We start from the raw sequence: 17,683 nt of genomic DNA on the forward strand, positions 1-17,683 counted from the left end.
AATAGAACCTCAGCTTCTCACCCTCTACATCACTTTAAAATGGGACCTCAGGCATTTGAGTCTCAGCTCCTGATTGCTCCATACAAACCTGGGCTCCCAAGTCAAAGGGAATTTTGGGAAGCTGCAGCAATCCCTCAACAGGGGTAATTAAATCTGTGGGGGCCTTTCAGGAGATTCACTTGGTTTAAGGCCATTTTGCTGTGGATTTCCCCCCTTGCCCCTGAGCACAGGCGCTGGGCCTGCCCAGCACCTGCCAGACCTCAGAGGGACCAGCCTGGCCTGGAACATTCCGGGGATGGGGCAGCCACGGCTCCCCTGGGACACCTGGAGGAGCCCAGGCCATGGTGAGGGACCCCCCTTCCCTCCCCTTTGGGGTCACCCGGGGCTGTCCCCACATCTGTCCCAGTCCCTGCTCACTCCTGGGGAATCTCCCACAGCTGGTGGCCGGTGTCACCCCTGGAGGCTTTGATCCATCCCCAGCTGACAGCAGCTGGAATTGGGGTGTCCAGCCGAGGCCGTGCCCCTGGGACAGGGCTGCTCTGTCCCCATGGCAGGACATTTGTCCCCTGCTGACCTCGGTGTGTGCAGCCCAGACAGAGCCGGGAGCGGGCAGGCTCCGCTGGGCTCGGCAACACTTCCACCTACAGAGGGATCCCAGAATGGCACCCGGGAGAGAGGGGGGATCCTGGGAGAGAGGGGGGACTGAACCCCCAGAATGAGGAGGACATGGAATCCATGGGAATGAGGGGGCACAGCACCCCTGGAGCCCCAGGAGATTGGGAAGCTGGAAGGTCTCTGTAGAGAAGGGGCATGAGCCCCTTGTTCTCTCCAGCAAACCCATCCAGAAGGATTCCCCATCCTGGGAAAAAAATGGTCACTTTTGCCAAGTTTTTTCCTTCCACTGGAATACAAAGACTTTTTCTTCAGGCCAGCTTTACTAATTTTAACTTCTTTTCTTTTAATTGCCCTGCGGGCTGTGGCCAGGCAGGAGGAGGGGATGGAAAGCTGTTTCCTTTGCAGGAGTGCTTTTTCCAGAGGGGGATGTGATTGCCAGCCTGGCCAGGAGGGTTTGCTTCCTGCCCCAAGGAGCTTGGAAGCAACAAGGAGCATGGATAAGAGAGGCACAGACTCGGCCTGATGTGAAATCCTGGATTTTATGAGCATTTCCTGGCAGGAGCAGCAACCAGGGAAAGATTTCCTGGAAAAGGGGCCCTTATCACCTCACCTGCTGCCACTCACCTCTGGGTTTGGGGTGACTGAAGCCTTCAGAGGGACCTGTTGGGTCAATTTCCATCAAAAATATTCTCTGGCTGTTCATTTTTTTCTCTTCCCAAACCATCCGAAGCTCCTGGTCCACGCTCCTCCTTCCAGTGCCTGTAACAAACCTGCAAGTGAAGGACAGGCAGAACGGTTTGTATGAAACGCCTTGAACTCTTTGCACCTCTCTGTTGAAAATTAGTAAAAAAATTTCAACAAAACTCTTTTTTCAGAGAAAAAGCAGCTCTGAGTGTGAGACCCACCCAGGCAAAGCCCTGTGCCCAAGGAGAGCCAGCTGTGACATTTCCCTTTCCCTGTGGGTCTCAGATGCTCAGAGCCCAGTGGCAGCTCCTGATTTCCAGCAGTGTGGCAGAGGCTGCAGCATCACCCAGGGCAGGAATCCTCCAGATTTCCCAGGAAAATTGTCACAGCTACTGAGATACGAGCAGAGTGTAGCCTCAGGTGACTCCTGGAGGTCAGCACAGGCACTTGAAGTCCATCAGCCCCGCCAAATGATTCATTTCTGTGACTCAGCTCCATGAAAACATCAAAATTCAGGGACACTTCCAAGTCCTAGGAGAGATGGGAGCTGTGGTGCAGGGACATTCAGCTGCTGTGCCCTGCAGCTCCTCCTGCCAAGTGCTGCAGGGAATGGGGCATTCAGGAGCCCCTGTGTCCCTGCTGAACCCACAGAGCTGAGGGCCAGGCTGTGCCTCCCACCCGGGAGCTGCTGCTGCCCCAGACAGTGCCTCCTGCCCGTGCCAGGGCTGGCACAGCCCTGCTGGGGCCCGGCCTGGCCAGGGAGAGCTGTCCCCGTGAGGAACAAACACCGAGCACTGCTGGGCTGCCTGGGGAACGGGAGCTGTCCTGCTGCCCCACAGCTCCTGGGCTCAGGGAAGGGAAGCTCTGAAGCACAGCGGGGTGCTCAGTGCTCACACAAACCAGGGCTCAGCCCTCCACGGGTCACTCCAACACAAACCCCAAACCCCAGGCAGGTAGGGATGCTGCTCCTCCAAACCCAGGGGTTCTCTCTGCTCTGGACTAGCTGGGGGAAAAAGCTCCTTCAAGTCCCATAGCAACAACCACATTTTCCTGAACACCACACACACAAACACCGTTGTTACAGACTGAAAAACAGTGGTAACCAAGAAACAGGCATTTTCTTCTCCTCCTCGAAAATACTCACTCACTCTCTGCCTTCCCAGAGCAGCTGCAGAGGGGGCCCAGCAAGACAGGGCAGGGATGCACCATGGAGCTCCTGCTCAGGTTCCTCTCCTTTCTGAGGGCTGTGGAACATCTGCCAAGCAGAGCCTGGCAGTGCCCCTGTGGCAGGGACCAGCCGGCACACCTGGGCTCTGCAGGGGAACATTCCAGCCTCAGGCACAGCAGGAATGGGGAAAGGCACTTTGGGAGAGCCCAGGAACACCTCTCACCTGCGAGCTCCAGGGCTTGGTACCACCTGAGCAGCCGGTGAAGAATCAGATCCGACTCTTCCTCTCCCCTTGCAGCTCTCCTGTCCCACAGCAGAAACAGCTCCAGGCGAGTCCCAGCAGCTCCTGCTCTCAGACAGGGGACAGCAGCAGCCCAGCCCTGCCTTACCCCGCTGAACTTCAAGACAAGTCCATGACCATTTATTCCAACTGCTGTGTGGCTCCCCAGCTGCACCCCCAGGAGGACACGAACATCCAAAGCTCTCCCAGTTTTCTCCTCCCAACAGCAGCACACCCACACCCCCGAGTCCCACTCCGGCACAGGGGTCAAAGCCATGGTGTGTAAGAAAACCAAGTTTAGTTTCCACACATTTGGCATCCAACAGGCAGTAAAAAAAAAAAAAGCTTTATATTTTATTTTTTGTAAAAATCTTTGAACACATGCAGACTAAAACCAGTGTAAGAAAGTCTCCACCATGTTTAAACAAATAACTATACTTAAATATAAGCGTCTGCAATTGACTGGTATAAAAATAATGTACGTTTTGCTTTTTTACAGAAATCCTTTCTCCAGTTCTCAGCTCAATAAACAATACACAGCTCTAATACATACAGTGAACCTGATCGTTTGCCACCTCTGGGATACTGCTAAGGTATTATGTGCAAAAGTTGGTAACAGTTTCTTTCCCACGAGAAAAAAATTCTTCTACACCTTTTAGGAAACCAGATGGGGTTGAAGCTGCTGCAGCCTGGGCGGTGCCCTGGAGTCCCAGGGCTCGGTGCTGGAGCTGGTCCAGCCCTGCAGTCCCAGGGCTCAGTGCCGGTGCCAGGGCTGGCCCAGCCCTGCAATCCATGGGTTTGGTGCTGGAGCTGGTCCAGCCCCGCAGTCCCAGGGCTCGGTGCCGGTGCCAGGGCTGGCCCAACCCCGCAGTCCCAGGGCTCGGTGCCGGTGCCAGGGCTGGCCCAGCCCCGCAGTCCCAGGGCTCAGCGGCGGTGCCGGCCGTGCCCCGAGCGGCCGCTGCCATGGTGCTTGCCGCCCTTGTGGGAGCGCTCGAAGGAGCGCGAGCGCTCGCGCCGCTCCCGGTGGTGGCTGCGCTCGTGCCGGTGCTTCTTGGCCGCCTCCGAGTGCTCCCGGGACTTGCTCTGCGAGCGGGAGCGGGACTTTTTCCGCTTGTGGCCGTGTCTGCTGCTGCCCTTGAGCTCCTCGCGGCCGTGCTTGGCCTTGGCGTGGGGCGAGCCGTGGTTGTGGTGCCGCCGGGGGCTCCCGCTGTGGCTGCGTGAGCGGCTGCGCGAGCGGGAGCTGTAGGTGCCCGACAGGCTCCGCCGGTTGTTGTAGCTGCATGAGAGGCAACAGTTAGAGCATGTCCCGGGAAAAGCAAACAGACATCAGCCCTTACAGCTCCCAAGGTACTGCAGGAAACCAGCCTTTGTCCCTCAGGGCTAAGTGAGGGAGGACAGGGAATGTCTCGGAAACTGCCCCATGGAAGGCTGGGGTCAGTGATGTGGCATTTAAGGTCCTTCCAACCCCAATCACTCTTGTGAGTCTTTTAATTGAGCTCATTTGAAAATAAACAGCTCAAACTAAAACCAGAATGCAGCATCTTTGGTCCACCCTGTCAAGGGTCTGCTATCAATACCAGACCACAGATAGGGTGCTGCCTTTTTCCTTCAGTGACTACACTGAGATCAAAGTTGGCAGGCTCAAACTCATATGTGAGCCTGAAGATTCTTAGGAAACCCCTATTTAAAACCAGGAGCTCTCACTGCATCCCTCTTCTCCTGTACCAGGAGAGGGGCAGAGCCCTGAAGAGTCAGGCACTGCACCAGGGAGCACTGAAACAAGGAGGCTGCATACCAGGGGCACTTCTGTCCCCTTCCAACAGCATTGAGCTCCCAGAGACTGCTCTCACTTGTAATGGGATCCTTGTGAAGACTAGCAAGGGAAGACTAGCACTAGCCCAGCCCAGACTCCTCAGGTACAGTGCAGTTAGGACAGGCTAATTTTACAGCCTGAACTCTCAAGCACAGCCCCACACCCAGCACTGAGAGCCCGAAGTGAAGCCAAGCCTCCCCCTCCCTCTTGCTGGCCGGCACTCAGAAGCGCCCCAGCCCAGCCCAGCCCAGCCCAGCCCAGCCTCACTCACTGCCTGCGGGGGCTGTGGGAGCGCGAGCGTGACTTTGTCCGGGAGCGGGAGCGGCTGGCGCTGCGGCTGCTGCGGCTCCTCTTGCTCTCCTTCCTCAGCCTGCAGGGCACAAACCAAACTGCTCAGCACTGACACACCACAGGGGCTCGGCAGGAGCTCCTGCACTGCATCTGTACTGAAGCCTTTTCTTAGCAGGAGAGTTTTACCTACCCGTTGTAAGGGCTCTTGGAGGTTTGCTGCCTCTCTTCTGGCTCTTTTTTAATGGTTTTGGTATTCACAGACACTGGAGATTTCTCCTCAGCTTTTACTTCTCTTGGGGAAGCTAGGAATTAAATTTCAACAGAATCAGCTCTTTATTCATCCTTTGTCATCAACACACTGTACATTGCTCAGGCACCTTCAGCAGGACTTGCACTAAGTGTAGACAGAAACTCTACATCTATTATTTCATCCCATCTCTCCACTTATATTCACTCCTGGAATGGGATATTTGTGGGGAAACCCTCTGCATATGAAGGAGAAACAGCACTGGCACCTTGAGGGCACACAGCCATGCTCACCTGAGGCCAAGAGGTACAAAACAGAAGCTGCCCTTCTGCCCCACAATACAGAATGCGCTACCTTGGCATTTATTTCCAATGCTATAGAAAGGACTTAAGCCTGCCCAGCAAAATTAGATTTCATCTTTACAATAATGGCACAAATATAAATGAGTAACAAATAAAATTATCCAGTTAATACAACAGTCTGTCTCTACAGACAGTTGGCACAGCCAAGAGATGGATTCACCCTTCATGGAGGGGCTGTTAAGCCCACCAGAGCTCCTGCTTTTGAAGTGTTTCACCCCTGGCTCCCTCCTTGCAGAAAACACTTCCCCTTGTTCCATCAGAAATTCACACTGCTCAGCCCAAAGACCTCTGAAAACTCGGGACTTTTCAGGAGAAACCATGAGAGCTCAGACAGACTGGCCAGTTCAGAATACATGTTCCATTTAATTCCCTCTGATGTCAAGGCAGTGCTGGGCCTCTCCCTCCTCCATTTCCTGGCCACCAGCTGTCTGCCCTCACTGCACCAAACAGTTGCCAAGCACATTAAAAACAATCAGGGGAAGTAATTTTCAGAGATACCTGCTGCAAAAGGGGCCATGAAGGCTACTGCAGCACCCCCAAATTAAATCCAGAAAGCCTCTCTTCAATCACAGAACACACAGCAACTCCTGCTTCATTATTCTCTTAAGGGTGCGTATTATTAATCTATCACTACCTCATCTGGAGAAATGTAGAATAAAACATCTCTTTTCTTTCTCATCTGGTTTCAAGACTGGTTTTAAAATCTATGTCAAAAAAAAAAAAAAGTTTTTCTGTTCAGAAAACACACTTACATGGTTTGGATGCAGGAGAAAAGCCACCCAGTGTTGAGAGTGCTGGAGTTCCATCTGGATTTAAACCTTTTGCTTTCAGTTTTGCTTCCTGTAGGGCCATTTTCCTCTTTTCTACTTCTTTATCCAGAAATTCATAATTGGGCTGTGGAGGTAACAACCAGGTAAGAAGCTGAACTAATGTAATTCATATTTCATCTCATTTTTGAAAAATACTGAGTTGGCTTTTAATGATCTGTCCAGTAATGTAACTTCCAGAATTTGCTCTCTCCTTGGAGGAGCCTTTCCCATCAGCTCATCCGTATTAGGCATTCCCAAACTTTTCTGGACAACAATAACTCAGCTCAAGCTGCACTAAGCATCAAGCAGCAAACCCCAACATGTCAAACTCACCTTCTTCCTGGTATAAAGCTTCAGAGTTGTTAAGCAGATCTCCTGAATCTCCTCTTCTGTGGTGCCAAAGAGCAGGAACCAGTGGGGACGGGTAGGCAGCGGGATCTGAAAATCAAACAAGGAGAAGCTTAGTGGAGATTTCAGGTCAGGTTTTGTTGAAATACCTCCATGAATTTCCTTGGAAGCAGAGCAGCAGCAGTGCAAGGCAGAGCTCAGTGCAGGCAGGGCTCACCTGCAGGGCTCTAGCAGCGAGGTAAATGCACGCACACGCGATAGTCTCCGGCTGGAAGCGAACAAACACGTTTGTCCGGAGGCTGTCGTTCATGTAATTCCTGAAAAACAAAGCAGCACCGGTCAGAACTCCAGTTTGCTTTTCTTTTAGAGGATAACAATACTGGAGACTCAATTGACTTTATTATTTTTTCTGTTGTTACACTGAACATGTGATTTCCTTCAGGTTGTGCTGGATGTTTGCATGTGTCACAGTGACAGTTTGCAGCACTGCCACCATTTTAAACCCCAAGGCAGTATTGTGTAGCAGGAAATCCAAGCAGTGTGGAACGGCCACTTCCTAGCTGAAGTTACCCCGGGAAGTGTCCACTGAGTTACAATTTAATAAGCACTTTGCATCTGTCCAGTTGATTGTCTTAAACATCAATGGGTTTGTATTTAAAGATCAGTGTAGAACTCAAGAGCCATCAGGAGAGCAACGCGCATTTTCAACCTACCATTATCCAGAGGTTATGTGCAACCTGCAGAGTTCATAAAACTCTGAGTGCATTTAAATTTTGTGTGCTTTGAGCCACTTTAACTTCATCCAGAGTGAAGCACCCCATTTGCTCTCTGAGAGTTGGAAAAGATCTGTGAGTTAGAACTGGGCCCCGACCTCCAGAGCTGCAGCGGTTGCACAGGGCTGGCACTGCCAGCAACACCCGCCCAGAGATGGGGTGAGCAGCAGAGCTCCATGGATTTCTCAATTCCCAACAGGGGAGAGAGAACAGCAGTCAGTCAGTGAGGACTCTACACCCCCATGCCCAGTCTGGCTGCTAAGTGAACATGCTGCATGCACTGTCACCCTCTGTTTAACTCAAGTTTAAATGTTAAACCAACGAAAGAAACGCTGGCAGAATCGTCCCCCACGTGTCCTTTAACATACAGCAGGTAGGCAACAAAGACATTGAGAAACAGTTGTAAAGTTACTTCTAGAACCAAATATACAAATCCTGGCGCCAGGACAGAACTAGGAGGCGCTGCCCGATGGCTTTGGGTGACGGCAGTGAACTCGCTGAGGCTTGCACTGGCTTGGCTGGAGAGAAGGGCAGCCAAAGCAGCCATCCCCAGGTCATGGGCTGAGGTGCAGAGGGCAGAGCTCTATGACTTACCAGCAGGGACTACCCTTCAATCAAAGAGTAGAAAAAAGAACAAAGTTAAATTGAGTTCTCCATCGCTACACTGGAATCAAGCCATGAAAATAGTAAGCAGAAACAAGCACCACGAGATTGTCCAAATGTGTCTGGGTGGTGACTTACATCTCATTGCTTTGCATAGGGATCAGCAGGCTTGTTATTTCTGCTACTATTTTCCTGGCTAAGAAAAGAATGGAAAATAGCAACTTACCAGGCTGTCTGTACCAGGGTTTGATTACGTTCACATTCTAGGACTTGTAAATACATAACAATGATCTGAGGAATAAGGAGTGGGGGAAAGAAAAAAAGAGATTCAGTTTCAACACATAAAGCAGGAGTACATGTATACATATGTTAAACAAAAGAAATCAAACAGTATGCCCAAACAATGGGGGCTCCTTCTCTCCAAGCACATACTCTAAGCTCTCATGTTAGTCTCATGACAATTCTTTATTTCACTACTTTTCTGCTATTTTTAAACCAGCCACCTTTACCCTTTCCCAGGGAAGTGACTTTTTTCACAGTCCAAAGGCTGCTTGCCCAAGTACCCTGCCAAAAGCTTTAATAACTACAGGGGAATAAAGAGAAGAATTCAGGTCATTCTGACACCTGTGCTTCTTGTTCCACAGCTCCCAGTGATGCCACCAAGATAGAGTAAGAGTTACAATTACATTATTATTGAGAACTCACCTTATGAGGATGCTTGACATGAACACAAAATCCCAACTCCTTCAGTACCCTCCTTTCTGCTTTGATTACTTGATTTTTGGTGTTTATGTAGTTCTGATCAAGTATCAGTGGGCTTGGAGTCCTATAGTTTGCAAGAAATAAAATCAAAACTGTTTTGCATATCCAAAAATAACGGCAACTCTGTTTTCCCTTCCAACCAACTAATGGCAACAGAAACCGGTTTTCAACTCCTGCAAGCAAGTTTAAGCATTAATCTTGTGCTGTCCAAGTTTAGATAAACTAGTTTAGTTGCTGCTTTTGGCTAGCTAGATTAGATGGCTAAGATAAAAAAAAATAACCTTCTGCTCCTGTGTATGCAAACTGCACTGCTCCAGCTGCTGGAAGGAGTTGGCTTGATGAGGGCACTCCCAAGAACTTTTCCTCTCTGTGGCAGAGGTGGCAGGAGTCCTTTGCCAGGCAGGATTTCAAAGCAGAAGTAAGCTAGACCACGGTTCTCACTGGCATTAAAGTATCAACTCGTGCTCTAGAAACTGCAGTTTCCTATGCACTGAAGAGCAGCTGACCGACCCTTCAGAGAAGCCAGCCCTGCCCTGCGACGTGTGAAAACTGAGTGAAGCACAGGATTAACCTGGGACACGGGCACGGAACTGCCTGGGACTCTGGGCCTGCTCCCCTCTCCAGGGGTACCAGGGGTGATCCTGCTGCTGTCTGCACTGGCAAAACAACAGCTCACTTCAGAGAGAGATTTTAAACTCCAGCACTGTCAATCCTAATTCCTCTTAAGTCCAAACCCTGAACTGTCCAGAGCATGTTTAATCACAAAAACCTTCTGTACACTTGATGCTCAAGTGTCACACTCCATTGCGTATTTGCTTTGTCCATGCTTAGACTTAACCTTTCAACATTCCACATGGGATATTTCAGTCCACTTCCTCCTGAAGACAGACCAGCTTTTTCCCTGTAATAAGCCTCACACATTCCATGTGCTTTCCAAAGCAGAATAATGTTTCTGCAGCTCGTTATGCTCTAATAAACCACAGTCTGTGTACATGATACACCCCAAGCACTGGTGACAAATTCATTTTACATTACCTTCAAAAGAAAAAAAAAAGTAATGCAAAGAGGATTGAAAATACAGCTTTTGTTGTATCAGACAAAATATTTCACTGCCAACTTACAAATTACATGAGTGGATCTCACTTTCCTGACAGGTCACAGAACAGAAAAAATACTCAAAAACCAAGGTCCCCACCCCAGGAAGGGTTAATTAATGACGAGGCTGGAATAATCCAGTTTATGCCATGACCTCTTCAGTCACCTGGACAGGCACCGATGGCCATGGGGAAAGGACACCACAACCTTCTCTAATGAAAGCATCTTGTTGTACCACCATGCACCTGAAGCATGAGCTGTCCCTGCTCTTCCCGAGGGGCTGAGATGCAGCTGCCAGCTCTGGAATGAGCAACTGCAGCTTCCTGGTGCCAGGCTAGACCTGCAATTCAAGTACTGTCTGATTATTTAAAGGTTTTCCAGGTTCCAGCAGACTAACTTCTCTAGCTAAGTGTTACTCTCACTCACCAGGGCAAGTTTACAAAGTTTTTCATTTCAGCTCCTCTAAATAACCCCAAAACCGGGAGATTTTTTTTCTTTTGTTTATGGTTGGCTGTTTTTCTTTTCTCCCCATAAATTAATTGAAAATGAAAAGCTTTTCAAGCTCTTTAGGATAACTGCTTCAGTGAGGAGCTGCTTTTGTCCAACACTTCAGCACTACAGAGACAGGCTGAAGAGTGCTCTGGAGGGGAACAGCAGAACAACCAAGGTGAGCTCTTGCCATCCATGAAGCTGATTCACTTCCAACTCATTCCCAGCAATTTTACTGGTGTTGATAACCTTTCCTTCAGTACTGCTCTCCACAATTTCATCTCCAGATCACTGGCATTAACAGGATCTGTAGAGCAGCACCCACAGGAGGAGTTCAGGCTGTTTGTCAGCAGAAAGCTTCATCACAGGTGGAAGATCCTGGGTTACACACTTAGGACAGCCAGGACTTCCAGTCTATTAACACAAACTCCAGTGAGACTGCTCAGGATCATCCAGCCCACGTTCCACATGTCCCTGCATTCCCTGAGACCTCTGGCAGGAAGTTAAGGGGGCTCCAAGTGCAGCAGGACAGATGGGAGCCTTTACTGCATTTTAAGTTTTCACTGTCCTTGCACAGGGCCAGGGGAGCAGCACCAACAGTTCACACTTGACCCAGGTTCCACAGCACAGGGACAGGAAACACAAGATGCCAAGTGTGCTTTGCTCTACTCTGCTGTCCCACACTCCTTTGGTCATGAGTCCCACAGCCCTAAGGAAGCCCTGAAAAACAACAGTTTAAGCAGACAGGACTTCCAGACAAATACAGCCTTTTATCCACTCATGCAAAAAGAATCTGCAGGAGACTGAAGTGTTTTACTGCACCTTATAACTGGCACAGGTCAGGTTCTCCACTGCATTGATTCACCAATTTAATACTTTTGCCATAAACTCTGCAATATTGGTAAACAATTATTTACAAGTGAGAGTTCAGAAATTCCCCTCTGAGAAACTTCTTTGTTTTTGACTATGAAAAAAGAGGGACTTTGCCAGTGCATTTGCTGCACTTAATTCTCAGTCCAAGAACTATCTTTGGACCAAGTAACAAACCAGAGAAGAGTTTATAAGCTTATATATGAAATATAAGCTTCAAACCCTGTATAGCCAAGGAGTGTTTCAAGTTCCTACTGGGAATCTGTTCCTAGAGACCAGCACTAGAGCTCCAGGCAAGACTTCATCTTTAAGAACAGAGCACAGTGACCCCTCCGGGAAGTCAATCCAACACTTAGATGCAAAACTTGATGGGGATTTAGATTGCATAACAACCCAGAAGAACAACACACACTGTAATGTGTTTGCAACAATAAATAAATTACAAATACCTTTTTTAAAAATCACACTGACAAATGAAACCTAAGTTCTCCACATAGCTGCAGCTTCATTTGGTGCAATATTAAACTTTGATGTCTTTGGCATGACTAATGCTCTGAGGAACAGTGGCCTGCGTGGAGCTTTGTTCCTAATGAGCACAGCACTCGTGACAAGTACAGCAGGACACCAGCACCTCATTTCAGAGCAGAGATCTGTTATGCTGGTCAGTACAAGAGCACCAGTTCTCTGTTTGCCTCCAGGATCAAACCACAAGCAGCACATGTTTGCAGGCAGTCTGAAGGCACTAGGGACGTGTGTCACTAATGCAGCCCCACTGCAGGGCCCCTGAGTGAGGAACGGCTGACTGAGCACCTCAAAGCACCATGTGAGATTACAGCACCACACGAGTCACATTTCCAGTCTCAGGACCTTCTGCAGCTTTCAGGCACAGTTAAAAGAAATAAAATCAACTTCAAACTGCATTCTACAAATCAAACAACAGTTGCACTTTGCTCAGAACAGAGAGGTTTTGGCACACAGTTATTTAAAAAGCAGTTTTTCCATAGTACGAGCTTTTCTCCATGCACACAAACATTTTTACATGCAGTTCTACATCACATATGCTCGTAAAGATCCCAAAGAAAATATGCTTGTCCAAAACACTTATTTAGCTTTTTCTTACTTCTCAGCATTAGAAATACCACCTCGGTTGACTACAAGTCTCATAAAAAGAAAATTCCAATGCAATTCCCAGTTCTACAAACAAGTACATAGAAGGGACTGCTTACATCATAATTGATAAAAATGTACAAATTCAAGACTTGCGTACCCTTGTTTTACTGTGAATTCAAGCTGCAATTATACAGAGCCAGAAAGTGGAACTAAGAACCCAAAACTGGTTAAGAAAGAAAGCAAAGCCTACCCACACTACCCCAAATTTGTGTGCAGGTTAAGAGCTTCAGTTAACAGAAATGCTAGACTAAAAAAGAAAGTACAGCAGCCTGTTTCAGTTCTGGGTTGTGTGTGAGAGACTAACTACAGCCTAAGTGTTAGCTTCAGTAAAAAATAATAAAAAAAAAAAAAGGTCAAGCTAGTATTCTAAAAACCTGGACAGCAAAGAAAAAAGCTTATAACAAGATACAGGAGTTCTTCCAAATGGTTCACCAGCGGCCAACCTGTTAGTCCCCCGATTCCAGTGACCTATGCTCAGAGCACTGGCTTCTCCTTGGGGATTTTCGATACTTCACTCACTGTTGCCATGACGACAGCTTCATCTTTATGTACCACTCCACATCACCCAGGCTTTGGTAAATGTAGCTGGTCGCTGTATAGTCGGTTGCAAGGGAAAAAAGAGTTGAAGTTAATAACGTGTACAGGTGATGGAATTGTCAGCTTGTAAAAAGTACAGAAAAACGTTTACATCCTGCTTGCTACAAAAAAAAAGGGGGAGGGGGGTGTGCAAGTCTGAATGTCAGACTGCAGCATTTTTAAGGTTAATTTCATGCAGATTCACTCAGAATCGCAGAGCAACAATACCCATTTCTCCCGAAAATAATGGGTAGCAGTGCACGATTTCTCTGGACATGATGCACTTTAGGCACCACGTAACATGCACAAGTTGGGATTTGGAACAGGCTAGCTGGAAAGATTTAAATTCACAGGTTAAGTTCAGTTTCTCTGATCCTTCACACAGCACAAAGAAACAACTAATTTGTATTCTCGTAGCAAAGAAAAGCAAGGCATATGATTAATTAACCTTCACTGCCTGGACGGAGGCCAGAACGTTACTAATCACTCCAGTAATTCCAAGAACCAGACTCCCTTAATAACTGTGGAAGACAATCCCACTGAATTCACAGCTGGCATAACTTCAGACAGCTCTCTCAGGGCCATCGGGGAGAACAGCCTTAAAGGCCAGACAGAACAAAGCTAAACTCCAGGTGTAACACCAACTCTTCCTTCTTGGATCTAGAACTAACTAGGACAACACCATCAGGAGGCAGTCAAAGCCAAAGCTCCAGCTTCAACAGAAGCATAACCAGGATAAAGACACCAACAAACAGCTGGCTTCCCTAAGGGATTTCTACTCTGTCAGAAGAGCTTGCACAACACGAGTTTAAATTCCTGCCATCACCTGGTGACATAGGGCAGGGAAATGAAGCGTGAATTTAACACTGAAGGTGAAAGCAAAATGCTTTTGTAACTACAGAGTACCTGAAACTTTAAGCAATCAGGCACCAGAAGCAGAGCTGAAGTCTCCAATCCCAGACTGTGACACTGCTGCCCGACAGAATTAAGGAGACTTCGTGTTTAACAGCAACCTAGAGAACTCCTTCCCTTCAAACATGCCTTCCTCCTTTCAATGCATCGGTTATTTGCTTTACACATTAAAAACGCTGCTTTACACACAAAGAGCAGCATTAGAACTCAGATCTGGGACAGCTCTACCCCACCTGCACAGGGCCAGGTGAGCCCCACTCCACCTGCACAAGCACACCAGAACAACACCGCTCTCACCTAAAAATGCCTTCAGCCTCCCAGACTCAATTACACGTTCCTCACCACCATAGCTGCAAACACTGCAGGCCAAACCTGGCCTTTTCTCAGGTACTTTCTAAAATGACTTTTTCTAGAAGCCATTGTCACCACTCAAAGTTCAGCTCCTTCTTACGAGGTACTTAACACCACAACCACACTTGGACAGCAACAGGTTAAGAAAAAAACCCATCAGGACTGCTAAGTATAGCTAAAAAAGAGGAAAATATACAGCAACTCACTAACTGGCTACACATACCTAAGACTATCTTACAGTAATTACGAGACGCCAAAATATCAACAAACAGACCTGAAACCACAACCATGGTCCTAAAACTAGAACCAATACTTGCCAATTGTAACTCGTAGCTACATCAACAACGACAAACGGGTCTACCAAGTGAACAAAAGCAGAAGCAGCCAACATTGCACTGTACTGCCTACACAGCAGCCAACGGGCACTCCCTTCTCAATTTTAGGTCGTTGAACTTAGCCTGGAAAAATACTGTGAATTGAGAACTGCAGCGTACATTAGTGGTAACAGGTGCTTATGCTCATAACGAAGCTGATCTTACCTTTTTGCTCTTAACTGCCGCAAGTGATGGAACACGTTGATCACGTCCCTTATCCGACGAGGCGCCTCTTCGATTTTGGACGCGAGATTGATGCAGGCCATAGCAACAATCTGAAAAGAAGCCCCGTTTCCGTTAAGCAAACAAATTCCAACCCAGATAAAGTGAGAATTACGCAACTTAGAAGCAAATCTGCCAGGCTCGAAGCGAGCGGCCTGCGTGGCGCGTGGCCGCCCCAGCCGCCCTCTCCCGGTGTCCCGGGGCCGCGCTCACCTCGAAGCTGTGCTTGACGAAGGACTTGGAATAGAAGAACCGATGGAACAGCACCTGCCCCGTCGCCATGGCCACCTGTGAGGGCAGAGCAGGAGGAGGGAGAAGGAGCCGAGTCAGTGCCCTGGCCCAGCCGCCGCCATTTTGAGTGAGGCACCGCCGCCCCCCCCCGCGCCGCCTCACGCCCTTCCCGCCGCCACAATGGCGGCGCCCGCCCTTCCCTTCCCTTCCTTCCCTCCCTGCCCCCTGGAAGCCCCGGCAAGGGCCCACCTGCGGCAGCCGCAGCAGGATGCCGGCCGCCTGGATGAGCTCGCAGCCCAGGATGCGCAGGTCGGTCTCGCACTGCAGGTCCAGCCCGTCCTGCATGGAGGGGGTGGGCGAGAGCCGCTCCTCGGGGATCAGCGAGTGGTCGATGGTCAGAGACACCTCGGAGTAGAGCCGGTCGCCGATGAGGATGCCCGGAGCGGCGGGAGGAGGCGGCGGGGCGGGCGCGGCGGGCGCGGCGGGGCCCGGGTGCGCGGCGGCCATGGCGGCGGAGCGGGCGCTGGGTCCGGGTCCGCTCCCGGCAGCGGCCGCGCGCCGACTGCGCGGTCCCGCGCGTGACGCACGCGCCAGCGCCGCGTGCGCGCGGGGGGCGGCGGGAAAAAAGAGTCCGCGGGACACGCCCCGGGACTGGGAACGGGAACCGGGAACGGGAACCGCAGACAGGGGAACGGGACAGGGATCCGGTGAAACCAGTGCACAGTAACGGAGGGAGCGGGAATGGTGCTGGATAAAGCCGGATAACCACAGAATCGCCGCAGGAGTTGCGGCTGGAAAGGCTCTTCCAGGGTCAATTCAGTCCAACCCCTGCCGTGGGCGGAGATGTGATACAGAATAGACATAAAAATATAGAAATAGCGCATAGGTGGTTAACCAGGGCTCGGGTCCTGGATTCAAGCTCTCTCTTAGAGGTTTTGGCGCTCAGAATATGTCACGTAGGGAAAAAGATCCGCCAATTTAAATAAAAATAGAGTGAGTGTGGGTTAGTATTGGCAAAAGGTGGGCTGCGCCTCTCCAGACTGGAAACGTCCACCGGAAGGTTACCTCCAGCTTCATTTATTCAGGAAAAACAAAACAAAAATGAGCCAACTCTAGCAGTTTTAGCCGTTGTAGGTAATAAATTCACAAACGAGGAAACATTTCCACATGGCGAGACGCGCGGAAGAGCACAGCGGCCGCGAACGCCGCACCCGCCGCTGTCCCCGGACACCGCGCTCCCAAAGGCCGCCCTGGCGGCGCCAGCAGTGTCTCAGCGCTCCCGGCAGGACCCGCATGTCGCGACATCTCCCCCACAGCTGTCGCAGCCACGCGGGACGCGGACCCCGGGACAGCCCCAGCGGTTGCGTCACTTCTGGGAACGGCCACAGCACCGCCGCGCGCCCCAGATCCCTCCGCGGCCGTAACCGCACGCGCGCGCCAACCGGGAAAGCCCGCCCCTTCCGCGGCAGCCGCGGACTCTGATTGGCTCGCTGGGTTTGAGTGGCAGGACACCTGAGGGGCCGTGCCCGCCATGTTGTGTGGGAGTCAGGGGGCCTTGTCCGTGTTCGCCGGGGGCCCTCGGGAGCAGTCGCACAATCCCAGAGGTTGTAAAAATCCTGCAGCATCGAGTCCAAGCTGTGACGGATCCCCACCTCGTCCCCAGCCCAGAGCACTGAGTGCCACGTCCAGTTGTTCTTGGGGCACCTCCAGGGATGGGCACTCCAAACCTCCCTGGGCTGGTCCTGCCAAAGTTTAACCCTTTCCATGAGGAAATTCCTGCTGATGTCCACCTTGAGCCTCTCCTGGCCCAGCCTGAGGCCGTTCCCTTTGCTCCTGTCCCTGTTCCCTGGGAGCAGAGCCCAACCCCCCCCGGCTGTCCCCTCCTGTCAGGAGCTGTGCAGAGCCACAAGGTCCCCCCTGATCCCCCTTTTCTCCAGGCTGAGCCCTTTCCCAGCTCCCTCAGCCCCTCCTGGTGCTCTAGACCCTTTCCAGCTCCCCCAGGCTCCACAGGATCAGCCCTGGATCTTGTCCCTGTAGTCTGCTCATCCTCACAGGGCATGGAGCAGCGCCTTATTTTGCATCACGGTTATAGTCATTAATAAACCTCCCCAGTTTTACAAACATGTATTTTAGGAAGGTGTCTGCAGTACATTTGTTTTTCAACCTTATTTTCCTGTTATATTTTAAGGCTTCAGAGTCTCTAACTATCACCAAAATAGTAGGTTTTTTATGGAAATAAAGCATTTAATTGGGAGCTATTTTATGTGCAGGTTCGTGGCTCAGCAGGGAAACTGGCTATTTGGAAAGGACATTATTTATTATTCACTTATTTGGAATAGTTCACCCTATTTTCCTGGCCCTTGGACAACCTCCCCTCTTATAGCCATGTACTCTACGATGCCTGAGATTTTAAAAACAACTTGACACGGAATAAAAAATCTCACCACCCACCTGGAACAGACTTTGGAGCTGTGATAACAGAGCCAAAAAAAGTCCTACGAACCCAAATGCTGGTGCTAAACACCTCTGTAATGGCAAAAGCAATTTACAGCCTACAGAACGCACCGGAGGTTAAAGAAATTGTGCTAAAAGGAGAGCTGGGAAGAGTTGACCGTGACGCTCGGATTACCCTGGAGTG

General features: G+C 50.1%; 1 protein-coding gene across 1 annotated transcript; it reads right to left on the bottom strand.

Moving 5' to 3' along the window:
- Nucleotides 1-3,077: 3,077 nt before the first annotated feature.
- On the bottom strand, nt 3,078-17,341 carry CCNL1 (cyclin L1). Its single transcript, XM_050977947.1, has 11 exons — nt 15,295-17,341; nt 15,028-15,102; nt 14,758-14,867; nt 8,699-8,819; nt 8,220-8,284; nt 6,835-6,934; nt 6,603-6,707; nt 6,213-6,354; nt 5,042-5,153; nt 4,832-4,930; nt 3,078-4,023 (listed from the first exon to the last, which is right to left on the bottom strand). Exons 1-11 carry the CDS (start codon nt 15,550-15,552, stop codon nt 3,672-3,674), a joined length of 1,539 nt encoding a protein of 512 aa, XP_050833904.1. The 5' UTR covers nt 15,553-17,341; the 3' UTR covers nt 3,078-3,671.
- Between the last annotated feature and the right edge of the window lie 342 nt (nt 17,342-17,683).

Source organism: Serinus canaria, chromosome 9 (genome assembly GCF_022539315.1).
Source record: "Serinus canaria isolate serCan28SL12 chromosome 9, serCan2020, whole genome shotgun sequence".
Taxonomy (NCBI): domain Eukaryota; kingdom Metazoa; phylum Chordata; class Aves; order Passeriformes; family Fringillidae; genus Serinus; species Serinus canaria.